At 42.9% G+C, this 22,163-nt stretch overlaps 1 protein-coding gene across 1 annotated transcript in view; it reads right to left on the bottom strand.

Annotated features, from left to right (window-relative positions):
• The window catches only part of adarb2 (adenosine deaminase RNA specific B2 (inactive)), a 496,547-nt gene that overhangs the window by 106,946 nt on the left and 367,438 nt on the right, over positions 1-22,163 (bottom strand). The window contains exon 7 of the mRNA XM_060825723.1: positions 2,658-2,809. Coding sequence (XP_060681706.1) covers positions 2,658-2,809 — 152 coding nt within the window. The remainder of the gene's footprint in view (positions 1-2,657; positions 2,810-22,163) is intronic.

Here is a 22,163-nt window from a genome sequence, read left to right as displayed (position 1 = left end):
AATATTCTGACCAATAAAGGAAAGCATACCAAATGCCTTCTTCACTATCCTACCTACTTGTGACTCCACTTTCAAGAAGCTACGAACCTGCATTCCAAGGTCTCTTTGTTCAGCAACACTCCCTCGGACTTTACCATTAAGTGTACTAAGGTTTGCTTTCCCAAAATGCAGCACCTCGCATTTATCTGAATTAAACTCCATCTGCCACTTCTCAGCCCATTGACCCATCCGGTCAAGATCCTGTTGTAATGTGAGGTAACCCTCTTTGATGTCCACTACACCTCCAATTTTGGTGTCATCTGCAAACTTACTAACTGTACCTCTTATGCTCACATCCAAATCATTTATATAAATGAGAAAAACTAGAGGGCCCAGCACCGACCCTTGTGGCACTCCACTGGTCACAGGCCTCCAGTCTGAACAACAACCCTTCACTACCACCCTCTGTCTTCTACCTTTGAGCCAGTTCTGTATCCAAATGGCTGGTTCTCCCTGTATTCCATGTGATCTAACCTTACTAATCAGTCTCCCATGGGGAACTTTGTCGAACGCCTTACTGGAGTCCATATAGATCACATCTACTGCTCTGCCCTCATCAATCTTCTTTGTTACTTCTTCGAAAAACTCAAATCAAGTTTGTGAGACATGATTTCCCGTGCATAAAGCCATGTTCACTATCCCGAATCAGTTCTTGCCTTTCCAAATACATGTACATCCTGTCCGTTAGGATTCCCTCCAACAACTTGCCCACCACTGAGGTCAGGCTCACCGGTCTATAGTTCCTTGGCTTGTCTTTACTGCCCTTCTTAAACAGTGGCACCATGTTTGCCAACCTGCAGTCTTCCAGCACCTCAGCTGTGACTATCGATGATACAAATATCTCAGCAAGAGGCCCAGCAACCACTTCTTGAACTTCCCACAGAGTTCTCTGGTACACTTGATCATGTCCTAGGGATTTGTCCACTTTTAACCATTTCAAGACATCCAGTGCTTCCTCCTCTGTAATCTGGACATTTTGCAAGATGTCACCATCTATTTCCCTACAGTCTATACCTTCTGTATCCTTTTCCACAGTAAATACTGATGCAAAATATTCATTTAGTATCTCCCCCATTTTCTGTGGTTCCATACAAAGGCCGCCTTGCTGATCATTGAGGGGCCGTATTCTCTCCCTAGTTACCCTTTTGTCCTTAATATATTTGTAAAATCCCTTTGGATTCTCCTTAATTCTATTTGCCAAAACTATCTCATGTCCCCGTTTTGCCCTCCTGATTTCCCTCTTAAGTATACTCCTACTTTCTTTTTACTCTTCTAAGGATTCACTCAATCTATCCTGTCTACACCTGACATATGTTCCTTCTTTGTCTTAACCACATCTTTTTTCCTCTTAGCCCATCTCACAATTATACCTGTCATCCATGGTTCCCTAATGTTGCCATTTCTATCCTTCAGTTTTACAGGAACACATCCCTCCTGAACTCTTATTAACCTCTCTTTTTAAAAGCCTCTCATATATCAAATGTAGATTTCCCTTCAAACAGCTGCTGCTAATCTACATTCTCCAGCTCCTGCTGAATTTGGTATTGTTGGCCTTCCCCCAGTTTAGCATCTCCCTTTAGGACCACTCTCGTCTTTGTCCAGAGGTTGTGAAAGATAACTATCTTAACATACATCTTTCCTTTTTTTCACAAAGCAGAGTAATGACGTTGTCCTGACCAATATGTATATCTTAGTCAACATGACAAGAACAAGAATGGATCATCTGGTCACTATCACATCAATGTTACTCTGAACGTTTTATATCTGTATTTTTCAAATTCATTCCAATGATTTTGTACTTTTGAGTTTCTGTAATGCTGGACTTTTTATTTATTTTAAAACATTTTTCCCAGGGAATTTTTACTTCAGACTCTGTGCCAAGGTACCTTTGTACCTGAGTTGGCACTGTAAGTGGTGACTCGTAAACTTTTCACTGTACTCATGTAAGTACGTGTGACAATAAAACTAATTCAATTCCATTCAATTCAATAGCCTTTAATAGGGTCTTTTGAGGTGCCAATGTGCAATCATGAATTATATTCTACTTCGCAACAATGACCCAGTTTCAAGAGTACTCAATTAGCTGTAGAGTGATTTGGAACATCCTGATATTATGAATGAAAGTAGATGAATGGAAGTGCTTCTCTTTGACTGTAATTCAAAAGTATTTCATTAGCTGTGATCTGATTTGTGATGGCATGAGACAATGAACGGCTCTGTGTTTTCCTTAGATACAAATGCAAGTTGCCATTTTTGGTGTTCTCTTTATCAGCACTGACGAATTCTGAGATGTTCCCAAAACCTTTCCTTGTGAGGTACATTGCAAGGTATTCCTCTGCTTACTAGATCTTTCAGCACCTGAACAGAATGAACTTGCAAAGCCTTGCGTGGTGATTTTTAAAAAATGAAATTGGCATGTTTTTACACGTGTGACCACGTTCAAGCACAGAATTGAACACCTGACTGCTAGTTCCAAAAACTCGTAGTTTGTATCATTACATTTGGATACTGCAAAATCTCAGTCTTCCCACTGTTGAGTGTTGTGTATTTGTTTCTGAAATGCACAATGACCATGGATATTCTGCACAAATAAAAGGCATGTGTAGGTTACCACTTACATTCAGCCCTTTCTTCTCGATGAGAGTTGAGGCGTGCATCTCCGCATGGGGGTGTGCTTATGTATAGATGGAAAAGGATGCTATCTTTCAGCTTGTAGCCTCCCTCCTTCTGACGAGCAAAAATTGATCGTTCCCAATCATCTGGCTGTTTACTTTTGGAAACAGAAAGAGATTAAATCAGTTCATTAAATTAGTGAATACTGCACTAGCAAACTTCACTCAGTTCTCAGTGACCAGCAGTTATCTAAATTGTTTCACTTATGGTTGTGTAATCTTTGCACAGCTCGGAAATAATGCCAATATAGGTACAATCTGTGGTTTGGAAAGTGAATATCATTGCATTTATCTATAACCCATATTTTTTAAAAAGAAAACCATTCAGCATTTTCTCTGAACATTTAACCCTTTAGTTGCTATAAATCCTTTCTCCAGACATGAATGCAATGCCATTTTTAAGTGCCATAAACCAAATTATTAGGAAAATGAAAGAGCAGGGGATTGGATTTCATGCATTCAGTTTTTAAAATGGATGATGCTAACAGCGCAATTTTTCATTTGAAATTAAAATTTATTTTGTTTACATATATTAATATGTTTTCACAAAACAATTCGGACTCATTCAACTCATACGTCCTTGGTAGCACAGAAGTCAATTATTGCTTTAAAAGGCGACATTTTGTTAAAATGTTTTGTCCATTGGAGTAACGAAAAAATGTCAAAATCTAATGCAAATTATCTGCTGTTAGATTCTGCATTTGGACAACATTTGCTGAATAATCCTGGGCACGCTGATAGTTATATTAACACCCAACTTAAGTCTTAATTATCCAAAATTCTCTTGATGTGTAGATAGTCATATCAGATCAAAAGTTAGCTTCTGCGATTCCTTTATTCAAAAAGAGAGGGAGACAGAAAGGAAAGAAAGGAAGAAAATACAGGCTAATTAACATAACAATTTGAAAAAGGGAAATCATATTTGACTGAACTATTGGAGTTTATTGTGGAAGTAACATGTGCAATGGGTAACAGGAAACCCGATTAATGTACTCTTAGATTTCCAGAAGGCTTATTATAAGGTGCAAATAATTACAAATTATTGCAGAAAGTAAAAGGTTATGAAGTAGGGGTGTAGCATAATGGCACTGATAGAACATTGGCTGGCTAACAGGAAGCTCAGAGTAGGCATAAATGGCTCTGTTTCAGATTGGCAAGATATAGTGAGAAGTGTGCCATGGATCAGTTTAAATGTTTTATAATTTTGATAAGTGACTTAAGTGAAAATAGTTGCTAAATTTGCTGACAACATAAAGACAGGTAGGGAAGTCAGTTGTGAAAAGGACACAAGGAAGTTGCATAAAGTTATTGATAGTTGAGTGTGTAATGTTAGAAAAGCACAGCAGGTCAGGCAGCATCCAAGGAGTAGGAGATTCAACATTTTGGGCATAAGTCCTTCATCAGGAATGGGCTCATTCTCATTCCTGTTGAAAGGCTTATGCCCGAAATGTGATTCTCCTGCTCCTCAGGTGCTTCCTGACCTGCTGTGCTTTTTCAGCACCAGTCTTGACTCTGACCTCCAGCATCTGCGGTCCTCACATTCTGCTGAAGTTATTGCTAGTTTAAATGGGTGTGCAAAACTATGCCAAATAGAACATAATGTTGGAGAAGGTGAATTTGCCCATTTTGACAGCAAGAATACAAAAGTGGAACTTGAATAAGATTTTGTAAAAAGTGATTGCAACAGGACTAAGGTGACACCTTTCAAACCAATTAGGTACATTTTAGCAGGTGTGAACCTTTAACATCCTAAAGGTCCATGTCAGTAGAAATTGAGAGAGAGAGAGAGAGAGAGACCGACCTTGCATATCCTCAAGCTTATATCAGCTTGGAAGCAGAGTAGACAGTATAAACAGATTGCTGTGGGCAGGATAACAGAACGACCTAGGATTTATGCTTCATTTTAATTACAAAGGAATGAAATAGAAAGAATGGATAACAGGCATATGAAGGTTGATATTTCTTCGTATGTATGGGACAGATATTGGACGGTGTGGGAGTCTCTTTTGCAGAACTTGATGGAGAGTAATTTACAGAGGTTAATAAAAACCTAATTTGCAAAATGAAGGTTTTGTTTGTTTTGTTTCCTCCCTTCAGCTTCTTCCCTGCCAACTCACTCATTGGGAAGAGTCCCCATCTACACAAACTGTAACAGTTGTACCATCCACTTCCATTTCCTGCAATATCTGCCTCTCTCTAATTCCAGAAGGAAAACAGCCTGACATTACACAGAAAGGATCGGGCTGTGTGGTGTTCTGCCTTTTATTTGACTCCTCACTCTTATGTGGAATGTTGACTGCCTTTATCGGTGCTTGGACTGATATCATGGACTCATAGCCATTGAGATGTACAACATAGAAACAGACCCTTTGGTCCAACCCGTCCATGCCGACCTGATATCCCAACCCAATCTAGTCCCACCTGCCAGCACCCGGCCCATATCCCTCCAAACCCTTCCTATTCGTTATACCCATCCGAATGCCTCTTAAATGTTGCAATTGTAATCGATGGCTGCCAATGAATTACACTGCTGCGATTCCCCCAAGTGAAGGCTATCTCCCTTGAGTTGACCGATGCCTGCCAGCAAGTATGGTAAGCTTCCTGGCTTTGTGGCTGTGCTAGACATTAGGGCAATACAGTAGTAACATTAGCCTGGCATCTCTGGCTGAGCACAAAGTGCAAAAGAAAGGGTAAGACAATGCAAGTCAGGGATGCTGTGACCTTCCAGGTGAGCTCAGAGTCAGTGTGTGCTGTAAGAGTAAGTGAAGTGCTGACAAATGCAGCCTGGTCCACTCCATGAGCTGGGTGCATGCTCTTCAGCTCAGTGCATCCTTGCTGCAACGTCACAATGATGGCTTCTGATGCAACCCAAGGTGCAGCGTTGAAGTGGAGAAGCATCCTGTAAGTGGATTGGAGATATGCCATGAGGATTCAAAGTGGCTGGCACCTGTCAGTTGCCAATTGGCCCATCACTTCTGCATCAATTCTCTAAAGAGCAGTCCACCTAGACGTGGACCCATCCCTAACTGATTGCCAAATCCCTGCATTTACCATGGCTAACGCACCTAACATGCACATCAATGGACACCATGGGCAATTTAGTATGGCCAATCCATCTAACCTGCACATTACTAGACTGTAGGAGGAAACTGGCGCACCCAGTAGAAATCCACGCAGAAAAGGGGAGAACATGCAGACTCCACACAATCACCTGAGACTAGAGTGAGGCAGCTGTGCTAGCCACTGAGCCACCATGCCACCTCAGAGTACTTAAAATCTCTGCTTGCACCATGTTTTCAGGAAGGGTGAAAGACTTGATCTTCAGAGAGGAAAATAATTGCTGTCTATTTTACCTGTGAGAGCACTTACTTTCAAACAGTGTCCCCCCGTTCTAGATTTTCCCACAAGAGGAATTATTCTCTCCACATCCACCTTGCCAAACCCTTTGGGATCTTATCTATTTTAAGCAAGTTACTTCTTACTGCTCTGAACACCTGCAGAGACAGACTCAGTCAGTCCAACCTTTCCTCATAAAACAATTTCCTTATTCCATGTACTACTCTCATAAACTTTCTTCGGACTATAATCAATATATTGATCAATCAAGAATTTTTTTGCACTTTTTGGCATAAGTATGGCATGGGATGACTTGTGAAGTCTGAATTCTCTAAAAACTTAATACAGTGGGGTGGCACGGTGGCTCAGTGGTTAGCAGGGATATGGGCCAAGTGCAGGGAAATGGGGTTATGGGAAATGGGCGGACATTTTGGTCGACATGGGTCAGTTTGGGCCAAAAGGCCTGTCTCCATGCTGTAGGACTCAATGACTCTATCTACTCATATATAATTTAAAAGTATAGATTAGGGATGGTATCACATTCCTCAGTGAACACAAAGACTTAGGGCATTATACTGTTTCATTTCTGCAGAAAGGGGCACTGGTATAATGGGAACAATACCACATTGATGAGATGGACAGGCAACCAGTGCAGAAAATTCAAACCTGTTCAGCATCCCTTAAGACTCTACAATATTAGATCACACTTCTCACTGCTTTCTTTGGTAAGACTAATGATACGTAGCAGTTTCTATGACAGTGTCACACACAAAAAATAACCTTATTAGATCAAAATGTTTGAAGACTATCAGGCTTGTCATTTGTTTTCCTTTCCATATATTTAACCTTTGATGTTGTTGTTCCATTCATGATCTTGCTGCTTTGTTTATTTAAAGCCTGAAAAGGCACGATGGATGTAATGGACCCAGTTTAAAAATATATATTTATTCTTTCTGGGTGCCATTGTTTAACCATTCCACAACAATGACAGAATATTGGGATCATAGAAAGATAGGAACAACAAAACATAGGAACAGGATCAGGCTATTTAGCCCTTTGAGATTGTTCCACCATTCAATGAGATCATGGCTGGACAGAGACCTACAGAGACCTACAATTGGACACTTATCCCTTAATATCTGTACTTGACAAAGTGTGTCTACTTCACGTTTAAAACGAAAAAAAATCAAGCATCCACTGTCATTTGTGGAATAAAGATTCCAAAAATCCACCACTCTTTGTCCAGAAGTGCTTTCTATGATCTCTCCTGAATGATCTGGTCCTAATTCCCTGATTATGCCCCCAAGTTCTGCAATTCCTAACCAGTGGAAATAGTTTATCTTTACTGACCCCGTCTTTTCCTGTTAATATGCTTTAACCTTCTAAATTCTCGAGAAAACAGGTATCATTCTGGTAAACTTACATTGTATTCCCTCCAAGGCCAATATATCCTTCCTAAGGTGTGCTGCCCAGATCTGCTCACAGCACTCCAAGTGGGGTCTAACCAGGATTTTGTGTAATTGCTGCACGGTTTCTGCATCCTTGTACCTTTTACCTAGTCCCTTAGATATAAAGGCCAACAATCCATTAGTTTTCATGATTATTATCTGCACCTGTTCGTGACATTTAAAGGTCTATGCACCTCAACGCCCAAGTCTCTTTGGAAATTCACTTTATTTAACTTCAATCCATCTCAAAAGTATCTTGATCTATCCCTTTTCAGGCCAGAATGGGTAACCTCACACTTGTTTACAATGAATTGCATTTGAATCATTCACTTACTCTGTCAATATCCCTTTGAAAGTTTATGCTATACTCTCAACAATGTCACCCAGTTTTATTTGGGCTTCACAAAACTAGCATAGGGACAATGGACTGTTTGGCCTCCTGCTGTGCTGTATCATGCTATGAAACTCTTATTAGGATAGAACATAGAAACATAGAACATAGAAAAATACAGCACAGTACAGGCCCTTAGGCCCTCAATGTTGCGCCGACCGAATCCTACCTAACCTACACTAGCCCAATAACTTCCAAATGCCTATCCAATGCCCGCTTAAATGACCATAAAGAGGGAGAGTTCACCACTGCTACTGGCAGGGCATTCCATGAACTCACAACCCGCTGTGTAAAGAATCTACCCCTAACATCTGTCCTATACCTTCCACCCCTTAATTTAAAGCTGTGTCCCCTTGTAACAGCTGACTCCATTAGCGGTAAAAGGTTCTCAGTGTCTACCCTATCTAAACCCCTAATCATCTTGTACACCTCTATCAAATCTCCCCTAAACCTTCTTTTCTCCAATGAGAACAGCCCCAAGTGCCTCAGTCCTTCCTCATACGATTTTCCTACCATACCAGGCAACATCCTGGTAAACCTCCTCTGCACTCGTTCCAATGCCTCCACATCCTTCCTATAGTATGGCGACCAAAACTGCACACAATACTCTAGATGAGGCCGCACCAGAGTCTTATACAACTGCAACATGACCTCAGGACTCCGGAACTCAATCCCTCTGCCAATAAAGCCCAGTACACCATATGCCTTCCTCACAGCACTATTTACCTGGGTGGCAACTTTCAGAGATCTGTGTACATGGACACCAAGATCCCTCTGCTCATCCACACTACCAAGTAGCCTATCATTAGCCCAGTAATCCATCTTCTTGTTACTCCTACCAAAGTGAATGACTTCACACTTAGCTACATTGAATTCCATTTGCCACCTTTCTGCCCAGCTTTGCAACTTGTCTATATCCCGCTGTAACCTGCCACATCCTTCCTCACTATCCACAACTCCACCGACTTTTGTCATCCGCAAACTTACTCACCCAGCTTTCAAGCCCCTCCTCTCGATCATTTATAAAGATAACAAAAAGCAATGGTCCCAAAACAGATCCTTGAGGTACACCGCTAGTAACTGCACTCCAAGATGAACCTATACCATCAACTACTACCCTCTGTCTCCTTCCAGCCAGCCAATTTCTAATCCAAATCTCTAATGCACCCTCAATGCCATACCTCCGTAGTTTTTGCATTAGCCTACCATGGGGTACCTTATCGAACGCCTTACTAAAATCCATATACACAACATCTACTGCTTTACCCTCGTCCACCTCCTTAGTCACCTGCTCAAAGAACTCAATAAGGTTTGTGAGGCACGATCTGCCCTTCACAAAACCATGCTGACTATCCTTGATCACGTTATTCCTATCCAGATGTTCATAAATCTTATCCCTTACAATTCTCTCTAAGACTTTGCCCACCACAGAAGTCAGACTCACTGGCCTATAGTTACTCGGGCTATCCCTACTCCCCTTCTTGAACAAGGGGACCACATTCGCCATCCTCCAGTCTTCTGGTACTATTCCCGTTGACAATGACAACATAAAAATCCAGGCCAATGGCTCTGCTATCTCCTCCCTAGCTTCCCAGAGGATCCTAGGATAAATGCCATCAGGCCCAGGAGACTTATCTATTTTCATCCTTTCCAGTATTCCCAAAACCTCTTCCCTACATGTTTCAATGCCATCCATTCTAATCACTTGTGACTCAATATTCACACCAGCAACAGTGTCCTGTTCCTGAGTGAATACTGACGAAAAGTATTGATTTAGTGTCTCTCCAATCTCCTCCGCCTCCACGCACAACTTCCCACTACTTTCCTTGACTGGACCGATACCTACCCTAGTCATCCTTTTATTCCTGACATACCTATAGAAAGCCTTTGGATTTTCCCTAATCCTACCAGCTAAGGACTTTTCATGTCCCCTTCTCGCTGCTCTTAGCTCTCTCTTTAGATCCTTCCTGGCTACCTTATAACTCTCAATCGCCCCTACTGAACCTTCACGCCTCATCTTTACATATGCCGCCTTCTTCCCTTTCACAAGGGATTCCAATTCCTTATTAAACCACGGCTCCCTCACAAGACCCTTAACTCCATGCCTGACTGGTACATACTTATCAAGGACACTCAGTAGCTGTTCCTTGAACAATCTCCACATATCATTAGTATTCTTCTCTTGAAGCCTGTTTTTCCAATCCACACATCCTAAGTCATGCCTCACCGCATCATAATTTCCCTGCCCCAGCTATAACTCTTGCCCTGCAGTGCACACTTATCCCTCTCCATCACTAAAGTAAAAGTCACCGAGTTGTGGTCACTGTCCCCGAAGTGCTCACCTACCTCCAAGTCTAACAGCTGGCCTGGTTCACTACCTAGAACCAAATCCAGTATAGCCTCACCTCTTGTTGGCCTGTCTACATATTGTGTCAGGAAACCCTCCTGCACACATTGGACAAACACCAACCCATCTAACGACCTCGAGCTATAGCTTTCCCAGTCAATATCTGGGAAGTTAAAGTCCCCCATAACAACCACCCTGCTACTTTCACTCTTCTCCTGAATCATCCTCGCAATACTATCCTCTACTTCTCTCGGACTATTAGGGGGCCTGTAGAAAACACCTAACAGGGTGACCTCACCTTTCCTATTTCTAACCTCAGCCCAAACTACCTCAGATGGCAAGTCTTCCTCCATCGTCCTTTCCACCGCTGTAATACTATCCTTGACAAGTAATGCCACACCTCCCCCTCTTTTACCCCCATGTCTGACCCTACTAAAACATTTAAACCCTGGAACCTGCAACAGCCATTCTTGCCCCTGTTCTACCCACGTCTCTGTAATGGCCACAACATCGAAGTCCCAGGTACCAACCCACGCTGCAAGTTCACCTACCTTATTTCTTATACTTCTGGCATTGAAGTATACACACTTCAAGCCACCCTTCTGTTTACAGGCACCCTCCTTCGAGATTGCTGCCTTGTTCATAACCTCCCTACACTCAAGGTCCTGTACCCTAAAGCTACAGTCCAGGTTCCCATGCCCCGGCGGAGTTAGTTTAAACCCTCCCAAAGAGCACTAGCAAACCTCCCCCCAAGGATACTGGTGCCCCTCAGGTTCAGGAGTAGACCATCCTTTTTATAGAGGTCCCACCTTCCCCAGAAAGAACCCCAGTTGTCCAGAAACCGGAATCCCTCCCTCCTGCACCATCCCTGTAGCCACGCGTTTAACTGTTCACTCTCCCTGTTCCTCGACTCTCTATCACGTGGCACGGGTAACAAACCAGAGACAACAACTCTGTTTGTTCTAACTCTGAGCTTCCAACCTAGCTCCCTGAAAGCCTGCCTGACATCCTCACCCCTCTTCCTACCTATATCGTTGGTGCCAACGTGGACCACGATCTGGGGCTGCTCCCCCTCCCCCTTAAGGACCCGGAAAACACGATCAGAGACATCACGTACCCTTGCACCTGGGAGGCAACATACCAATCGTGAGTCTCTGTCGCCCCCACAAAACCGCCTATCTGTACCCCTCACTATTGAGTCCCCAAGAACTATCGCTCTACCTTTCTCCACCCTTCCCTTCTGAGCAACGGGGCCAGGCTCCGTGCCAGAGGCCTGAACCTCGTTGCTTGCCCCTGGTAAGTCATCCCCCCCACAAGTATCCAAAACGGTATACTTGTTCTTGAGGGGAATGACCGCAGGGGGTCCCTGCACTGGCTGCTTCCTCCCACTCCCCCTCACTGTCACCCATCTGTCTAAAACTTTCGGAGTAACTACTTCCCTAAAGCTCCGATCTATGACCTCCTCTGCCTCCCGAATGATCCGCAGTTCATCCAACTCCAGCTCCAGTTCCCTAACACGGGCTTGGAGGAGCTGGAGATGGGTGCACTTCTTGCAAGTGTAATCAGCAGGGACGCTAATGGCTTCCCTCACCTCATACATGTTGCAAGAGGAACATTGCAAATATTTCAAATTTTGACCCTCCAGCACAGTATTGGTGCTATTATAGAGGTTTAAACATTTGTTGGACTTCATTGTCATTACAACTTCCATTGCTGCCTGAAAGAAACCATTAAGGAGCTGATTTCTCAACCACTCATGCATCCTCTTGGTGTGAATGACAAAATCAGGTCATGATTAATGTCATTTCTTGACTAAACCCATGGGGTAAGGGGAGCGATGAATCTCTCCATATTCCGCATTACTCCGTTAAGAAACACCACCCCTGTGTTAAGCCATTAACACTTGCTATTTGTGGTGGTGTGGAGAGACTTGCATTTTTACAACTTGTATGGGTTTGAAAAGTACCAAATCTATTTTCAACCAAAACTGACTTTTCTATTTGGTGGAGACCCTATTTACTTGCAAACATACAAAGATGAGTTTGAACAGCTGGTAGTTCAGCCCCTCAAGCCTGCTTTGCCATTTAATAAGGGATGGTATTACTTCGCATAATGAAGACATGAGAAGATAGTAGCCCCGTGGTAATGTCACAAGTCTAGAAAGCTAGAGTCCCAGGCTAACACTCAGGGGATATGGGTTCAAATCTCATCTCAGCTGCTCAAGGGATTGGAATTCATTTAATAAATGAAGAATTCAAAACTAGGCTCAGTAGTAGCTATGAGTTGCTGTAAAAACTCGTTTGACTCATTTAAAGAGTCATAGAGTTGTAGAGCATGGAAATAGACCTTTCCATCCAATTTATCCATGTCAACCAAGTTGCCCAAACTAAACTAGTCCCATCTGCCTGCGTTTGGCCCACATCCTACAAACATTTTCTATTCATGCACCTGCCCAAATACTTTTTTGAATGTTGTAACTGTACCTACGTCTATCATTTCCTTGTTCCATGTAAGCACACCTTCTGTGCGAAAACATTGTCCCTCAGGTCCCTTTTAAATCTTTCTCCTCTCATCTAAAAGTTATGCCCTCCAGTTTTGAACTCCTCAACTTTAGTTGAAAAGCATTTACTATTCATCTTATGTATGCACCTGATGATTTTGTAAACCTCTAGAAGGTCACTCCTCAACTTCCTACAGTCCAGTGAAAAAGGTCCCAGCCTCTTCTTATAACTCAAATCCTCCACTCTTGTCAACATCTTGGCAAATTGTTTCTGCATCCTCTCCAATTTATTAATATCCTTCCCAAAAGCAGGGTGACCAGCACTGTACTGTAGGTTGGCGAGATAGAAAAACAATCAGATGTTGGACAGGACAGGCTGAGGGGGTCTTCTGCTGCTTTCCTTTCCCCTACACTCTGATTGATCAGTGAATGGCAATTACGGAGCCACACCCAATTACAAGCCAATTCCTTCAGGAGAAAACTGCCGACAGTTCACAACAACTGACAGAATGCTGGAGAAGGTAGAGAACGGGAGTTCTAAGGGCCGTCACTCTCACCTCCGCTCTTTTGTCCATATTTCGAGCAAGGCTGCAATGAGCTCAGGAGCTTGGGGGAGCCCACACTGAGTGTCAGTGAGTAATTAAACATCATGCAATTGATACAGGAAGGCAGGATGTCACAAGGATGGACGTGTCAGCAAACTAATTGTTGAAGCATGAGGCAAATCAAGGGATGAAAATTCCAGCAAAATGTTTCATAGAATCCCTACACTGTGGAAGCAGACCATTCATCCCATCAAGTCCACACCAACTCTCTGAAGAGAATCCCACACCTCCTACACTATCCCTGCACTTCCCATGGCTAAACTGCCTTGCCTGCACATTGTGTACATTGTAGCATGGCCAATCCACCCTAACCTGTGCATCTTTGGTTTGTGGAAGGAAACTGGAACACCCGGAGGAAACTCGCGCAGACACAGGTGAGAATGTGCAAACTTCACACTGGCAGTCACCTGAAATTGGAATTGAACCTGGCTCCCTGGTGCAATGAGGCAGCAGTACTGACCACTGAGCCACCCCCGTTATCCAGCTATCAAAATGCAATCCATTGCTGCTGCTGGATATTTCAAAGCATGAATGGTCAGTGTCAATGTGGCCAGCCAGGCGTGATGGTTGCTGAACCACCTTCGGCCTACCATCTGACTTTGTTGCTGGATCATCCCCTGAGTGCTGACGTTTCCATGCAGTGAGTGTGTGAGATGACCCTGTCAGCTGATCTCCCAATGAGATGGTTGCCAAGACTGAAGCTGTGCCTTTGCATGAGCAACTATGGAAATCTCTGAGGAGCAAGATCATTGTACTGAAATGTTGCCTCTGGGCAAGCACAGGCTAAATACATTGCAAACAGTTCATAATTAGTCTTGTTATGTGGATACAACAGTGCATTCAGGTACTGTATTTTGGAAAAGCACATTGGTCCAGGGCTTATACACTTAAGGGCAAGGTCCTCAGGAGTGTTACTAAATAAAGAGATCTTGGAGTGCAGGTTCATTGTTCTTGAAAGGGGAGTCCCAGGTAGACAGGATAGTGATGGAAGCGTTTGGTATGCTTGCCTTTATTGGTCAGTGCATTGGGTAGAGGAGCTGGGAGGTCATATTGTGGCTGTATGGGACATTAGTTAGGCCACTTTTGAAATATTGTAAGCAATTCTGCTCTCCCTCCTACTGGAAGGATGTTATGAAACTTGAAAAGGTTCAGAAAAGATTTATAAGGATGTTGTCAGGGTTAGAGAGTGTGAGTTATAGAGAGAGGCGGAATAGACTGGAGCGTCGGAGGCTGAGGAGTGACCTCATAGCGGTTTATAAAATCATGAGGGGCATAGATAGGGTGAATGGACCAGGCATTTTCCCTGGGGTGGGGGAGTCCAAAACTAGAGTGCTTAGGGTTATGGTGAGAGGGGAAAGATTTAAAAGGGACCTAAGGGGCAACTTTTTCATGCAGAGGGTGGTGCATGTATAGAATGAGCTGCCAGAGGAAGTGATGGAGGCTGGTACAATTACAACATTTAAAAGGCATCTGGCTGGGTACATGAATATGAAGTGTTTAGAGGGAGATGGGCCAAATGCTGGCAAATGGGACTAAATTAATGTAGGATATGGTTGGCTTGGACAAGTTGGACCGAAGGGTCTCTTGCCATGCTGTACAACTCTGTTCCGAAACTAACTGAACCCAACTGGTCCTACTTCATGACGATCATTGCACTACCTCTGAGTTTGAACAGGAGTTTTGATTTAGGGTTGCTCCCTCTCCCCTTGAAACTACTGACCCTTCCCCCACTTCAGCTGCGATTCTGAAATCACTCATCACGATTGCTTTACTGGATCCAGAATGAAACATGCAAGGAAAGGATGCCAGACCCCAACATTTCCCAATTCAGCACAGTTCCTTAACATTGAAACACTCAAGGAATATTGACAACAGCTGCAAATTCACACATTACAACTTAACAGCCCTGTTGTTTTGAGCTAAGAGACAGAATGACTGCAACCAATTACACCCCTCCAGTTGGCCAGTGGACTTTCCAGACTGCACTTTGCGTGTTAAAATTGCAGAGGTCCTGCAGGGAGAATATATGACTTGGCAGCACGACGATGGCTTTATTGGAATAGCAGATTGCAGTAAACAATTATACCAGAGATTAATACAAAAGCAAAACACTGCAGACATTAGAAGTATAAAGTTAGAACAAATAATGTTGGAAATACTCAATGGGTCTGGTAGCATCTGTGGCTGGAGAAACAGAGCTAACACGTCAGGTCAATGACCTTCCAACAGAACCACAGGAGCTGCCCACGGAATGTTCGCCTGCCCTTGCTTTTGCAGACACAGAAAAGAAGATCCCACTCCCCCTTGCCTGACACCATTCAGGTTCATGAAAGAGTGGGCAGGCAGGCAGCAGGAATGCCATGCACTAGACTGTTTGAGACCCCTCCCTTCAAATCCCTCCCCCAAGTGAAAGAGCATAAATTCCAGGCCTGAGTCCCGGAAAGGTGGCGAAGAATTTGGTTTGTAAACTATTCAGCTACTTTTAAAAGGAAAGCAAATTTGAGTCAAGAGTGACTGGTCGGCATTGGATGCGATGTGAATGTGTTTCATGTTACCATGGGAACGGGGACTAAGGAATCTAGTTTTGAGCTCAGGTTACATCAACTTTCCTGCAAATCAATGTGTATCACTGACAGACAGCAGTTTCAAGCGATCCGCAGTGAGAAACAGCTAGTTGGCTTTGCAAAGTAGACAGGCAGGAGGCTGGAAGAACACAGCAAGCCGGGCAGCACCAGGAGGTTTCCAGAGAACTTCTTCAAAGTGGGCATCCTTTGAAGAGACTTCGCAGTGGAACAAACGTGGTTAGAGACAAAAACATTCCTGATGCTGCCTGGCTTTCTGTGTTCTTCCAGCCTCCTGCCTGTATTGCTTAGTTGGCATTGCAAACGGCCACAGTCGGATGCAGGAGGACAATGGGCTCTAGCTGGAGAAATGCAACCCGTAGCCTGCCTGAGGGACCTGAAGCGAGGATAGGTTGGTTATACCAATGATGGAGCATCATCCCATGCAAGAACAGCATTAAATGTTTCTCACTGTTCATGGGGCATGAAGGGAAATAACTAACAAAAGGATGATCAGTTTCCATCTCTTTAGAACCAATGGGACTGAGATCCATAGCCTGCAACAATTAGCATCTGGGAATTATATGTGGTCCATAGTTTTACAACAGAATGTTTTAGAACATTCTGCTTCCATGTGGAAAAACAACATTTGCGCTGGGGCTGACTCCCAGTTGGTCTATGTTGCTTGGCCACCTGTGGGATGGAGGGGAAACACTGCACTAACGAAAGGATCCGTGCCCAAAATTTACCATTGACAACTATTGGGTTGATTAAGGAACAACTTTGACAGTTATCAGCATTTTATTCTTCAGTCTGTCATTTTTGTGAATAGAATACAGCGCAGAACAGGCCCTTCGGCCCTCGATGTTGCGCCGACCTGTAAACTATTCTCAGCTTGTCCCCCTACACAATCCCATCATCATCCATGTGCTTTTCAAGAATTGTTTAAATCTCCCTAATGTGGCTGAGTTAACTACTTTAGCAAGTAGGGCATTCCACACCCTTACCACTCTCTGAGTAAAGAACCTGCTTCTGACACCTGCCTTAAATCTATCACCCCACAAATTGTAGTTATGTCCCCTTGTACAAGCTGACATCATCATCCAAGGAAAAGGATTTTCACTGTCTACCCTATTTAATCCTCTGATCATCTTGTATGTCTCTATCAAATCCCCTCTTAGCCTTCTTCTTTCCAATGAGAACAGACCCAAGTCTCTCAGCCTTTCCTCATAAGATCTTCCCTCCAGACCAGGCAACGTCCTGGTGGATCTCCTCTGCATCTTTTCCAATCCTTTCACATCCTTCCTGAAATATGGTGACCAAACTGGACGCAATATTCCAAATGTGGCCGCACTAGCATTTTGTATAGTTGCAGCATGATATTGCGGTTCTGGAACTCAATCCCTTTACCAATGAAACCTAACACACCGTATGCTTTCTTAACAGCACTATCAACCTGGGTGGCAACTTTCAAGGATCTGTGTACATGGACTCCAAGATCTCTCTGCACATTCACACTACCAAGAATCTTTCCATTGACCCAGTACTCTGCCTTCCTGTTATTCTTCCCAAAGTGCATCACCTCACATTAGCTGCATTGAACTAACTCCATTTGCCACCTCAACCCAATTCTGCAGTTTATCTAAGTTCCCCTGCAACCTGTAACATTCTTTCACACTGTCCACTACTCCACCGACTTTAGTGTCATCTGCAAACATTAGCATACATTGGCCCTGATGCAGGTAACAATGTGTTGATCCATTCTGCCTTTACCAGGATGTTGCTGGGTATGGAAGGTTTATGTTATAAAGAAAGGATGGATAGGCAGGGGCTTTTTACATGGGAGCGTAGGAGATTGGGAGGTGACCTTACAGAAGTTTATAAAATCATGAGAGGGAAAGATAGCGTTAATGCTCAGTATCTTTTCCCTAGAACAGGAGATTTCAAGATGATGGGGAACACTTTTAAGGTGACAGGAGAGAGATTTAAAAAGACAAGAGGGGTATATTTTTTACACAGAGGGTAGCTCACGTGTGGAATGAACTTGCTAAGGAAATGGTGAATGTGGGCAGAGTCACATTTAAAAGGCACATGGGAAAGTACATGAATAGGAAAGGGTTGGAGGGATATAGGCCAGGAGCAGGCAGGTGGCATGAGTTTAGCTTGGGATTATGTTCGACATGGATTGGTTGGTCCGAAGGGTCTGTTTCTGTGCTGTTTAACTCTCGGACTTTACATGAATATGGATGACATATTTGGGAATGGAGGTTAAAAAATGAGTATTTTAAATTGTTTATATTTTAAGTTGGTGCTCGCTGTTCCCACGGAATACAGTCCCTCTGCAAATCCAGATTTTAACCACTCAATCGATTCTTGCCAACTAATGATAGCACAATTACTTTCAGGTCTTCCTATTATCATTAGTAGTTCAAATGTGAGTTGTGCACTAATTGATTTGATTCAAAAGAAAGCTTAATAGTTTGTAAATTATTAATTCTCCCAATGTTATAACAAAATACGTTTTCATTCTTTTGTCATAGATCTTCTGATTAAAGGGCAATCTATCTGAAAAGAGCATTAGCTATCGACATCCCATTTAAAGATAGAATGTTGTATTTACAGACTATTCAATACGAAGATTTCATACATTAGTCTCAATTCTCGAAAATTAAATGTACCTCATTTTAGTTCAAGTTCGTTTTCCCTCCAAACTGAGCAAGCAGAACCATAAAAACCTCTGTCACCAAAATTATTTGTCTGATAAAGCGCTGACGTGCAAACGAGTGTGTTCCTGATCGTGAAATTAGATAAACATTTCTGAGAAAAGTGGGAAGCTGGAAAACTGCCTTTGTGAGCCTTGGAGATGTTACCAAGGCAACCAGTTTATTCTCAGAACATCATCTTCATGTTGTTCTAATAAGTAGCAAAAAAAAGTCAATTGTGCTGTCTTGCGGTCTCTTTCCAGTCTTTCCTGATCACCTGAACCCATGAGCCATTTGCCATCCAACTGGAACGCATGGGAAACCATTGAGCTGTTCACTCGAAGGTGCTTGCAACTTCAATCCAAGATTTTGAAGTGAGAACAAAATGGTTTCACCACTTATTGCAAATTCTATGTTATTTGTGATTTATTGTGTGTTTGAACAACTTTCCTCACTCTGAGTGTGCCCCTTAAGTGCTTCCCTTTTATGACTCTCTCTTTTCCTTTTTGACATTTTTGAATGTTAAGCTGAAGATCAATTCTGTCAAAGGTGTTGGTGGGTGTGGGATTGATGTTTGCTGACAGTGGGTGATAGCGATTGTCGTGAGTTGGGAACGCCAGAGAAACAGAATGACAAAATACAACTGCTGAATGCCTTTACGGGGGCATTCCAGGGCAGGAGACATCCAGATCATCACACCTTTCAGACAGGAAACCTGTTCCTCAGGGACAAAGCCTATAAGAGCAACTACATGAGAATGAGGGTGATTACATGAAGGTGGGGTTCAGATTGCAGTGGGGGTTGAGAACGTACAGGGGTCCAGATGGTAGTGAGGGCTGAGGGGTCCATTTGTTGTCTGGAATAGAGGTTCAATGATGATCAACAGATTTCAAAGATGGTCAGAGGAAGCAATTGGTGATCTGGTGCTCTGCTAATGGTTGGGAGAAGCAGCCTGTTCATAGTGTGCGGAGGAAGGTGTTGGGAATGGTTGGATTTACTGGGTAGCTTATAAGTTTGGATCCTCCTAGCCCAAAGGCAGTGCTGTCGAGTTACTTACCTCATGGTTTCAGGCCTGTTCATCCTCTTGAAGCCACCAATTTTCCTGAGGTATGGCTGCCTCAGGCTGAAAATAAAATGGCTGTTAAAAAGAAGGCACACTGCCTCATCATAATATTCAACTGACCAAATCACACCTCGTGAACAGATTGGCTCCTTGCTGCTCACTTTGTACTCTGTTACAAACTGGAAATGGATGGTTTTGAGTTGGGCTGGAATACCACAAACGATTTCCTGCAATTTAACACTGACAGGTACCTAAGTGACAACTTAGTCTTTGTAAACTTGAATGTCTTCCTTTCTGTATCTAGGTCTGCCCCATAATGATGATGGAATGTGAGACACCGGGACTATTTCCACTGGAAGTGAGGAGGCTGATAATCGATGAATTAGAGGGAGTTTCGATTTATTTCTTTATGCAGAAAATACAGCAGAGAATAATACTTTTAGAAAGAAAAGGGGAAATGAGCAGGGTAGTTTTGAGTTATTCTAGTGGAATTAGCATGGGAAGGGTAAGGGGGTTTGGGAAAAAATATAACTTGTTGGAATGGGACCAAGCAGAGGTTGGTATTGGCCTTCAGTTTTAACATGGATCCAAAAGGACTGGATATGGACCTCCTGATTCCATGACAATGTAAGTAAAAGGATTACTTCAAAAACTGTACTTTAACCACTGTAAAAAGCGGAAGGATGGTTTTACCGCTGGTAAGTGCAATCCACAAGCACAGATGCTGATGAGAAAAGGGTGGAGGTGAGGCGGCTGAATCCACAGAAACATAATCCAGAGGGGTTAGGAAGGATGGAGAGTGGAGGAGGGCTGCTTATTTCTTTAAGAAGAAAGGCCTGAGATATGAATCTTTCAACCAATCATCACACCTAATAAAAAGATTATGCAGTATAAAACAATTAAAAAAATCTTGTATTTAGATAGAATCCTTAACATAATAAAATGTACCATGGTTGCATGTGTTAAAAGCCACATTGTACTGTATCGGCTAATACTAGGTCACTTAGCCAAAAGCTTGGTTAAAAACAGCTTGGTTTTAAAGAGTGCCTGAAGGATGAATGTGAGATTGAGAGACGGAGAGGTTCAGAGAGGCAATATTGGAGCTTAGAACCTTAGACCGCCCAAGATGTAACTGCCCAATGGTGAAGCAAAGAAAATTGCGGTTGCTCAGGGAGCCAGTATTAACTTCGGGCTGATATCTTTGCTCCAACTCGTCCATGCTGATCAGATATCCTAACCTAAGCTAGTCCCACTTGCCTGCATTTGGCCCACATCCCTCCAAACCCTTCCTATCCAGATGGCTATTAAATGTTGTAATTGTACCAGCCTCCACCACTTCCTCTGGCAGCTCATTCCAACAAGCACCACCCTTCATGAGAAAAATGTATCCCTTAGGTCCCTTTTAAATCTTTTCCCTCTCACCTTAAACCTATGCCTTCTAGTTTCGGACTCCCCTACTCTTGGGAAAAGACTTTAGCCTTTCACCCTATCTATGTCCCTCATGATTTTGTAAAGCTCGATAAGGTCACCCCTCAGCCTCCAATGCTCCAACGAAAAATCGGCCCCAGCCTATTCAATCTCTCCCTATAGCTCAAACCCTCCAAACCTGGCAACATCCTTGAAAATCTTTTCTGAACCCTTTCAAGTTTAACAATGTCTTTCCTATAGCACGGAGACCAAAATTGAATACAGTATTCTACAAGTGGCCTAACCAATATCCTGTACAGCCACAACATGACATCCTATCTCTGATATTCAATGCACTGCCCAATAAAAACAAACATGCCACCCTGCCTACCTGTGACTCTGCTTACAAGAAACTATGCACCTGTACCCCCAGGTCTCTTTTTTCAGCAACACTCCACAGAGCCCTACCATTAACTGTATTAGTACTGTCCTGTTTGCCTTACCAAAATGCAACACCTTATATTTACCTAAATTAAACTCCATTTGCTGCTCCTCGGCTCATTAGCTTTTTTTTTACAAAATTCCAGAATGGTGATTTTGTCTAGAATAAAGTAATTAGTTTTGCTGTTAACTTAGAAACCCAAGGTAAGACACGATCCCTAAATCTATATCAATGTTTATGAATGAAAATACATTACAATAGGTCCCCAATCTACAAATGATTGCCTTACAATCATTCATACTTGTAAACATGATCCCATACAGAGATGAAGTTTGAAGATCTGACATACAAATGTTCCCTGAACTTATGAACTGCTATTTTATATTGTTCTGCATGGTGTTCTGACATATATACAAATTGATTTTCAAATGGACTCCAGAATGGAACCCTGAAGTAACTGCATGGAAGCTGGTGTCCCATCACTTAATCAGTATATTAGCTGTGACCAGCCAGTCCTCAACAGAGAAGATTCTAAACTTCTGATTATGCAACCACATCATGTCTATGCAGGTGTAGGACAGTGAATAACAATGAGTGTATAAATCTTTATTTTTATTCCATCACTAGGAAGAAAGGAAACACCCAAGTGG

The sequence above is a fragment of the Hemiscyllium ocellatum genome, chromosome 5 (genome assembly GCF_020745735.1).
Source record: "Hemiscyllium ocellatum isolate sHemOce1 chromosome 5, sHemOce1.pat.X.cur, whole genome shotgun sequence".
In the NCBI taxonomy this organism is placed as follows: domain Eukaryota; kingdom Metazoa; phylum Chordata; class Chondrichthyes; order Orectolobiformes; family Hemiscylliidae; genus Hemiscyllium; species Hemiscyllium ocellatum.
Note: the sequence above shows the minus strand (reverse complement) of the source record. Positions and strands in the feature narration are given on the sequence as shown.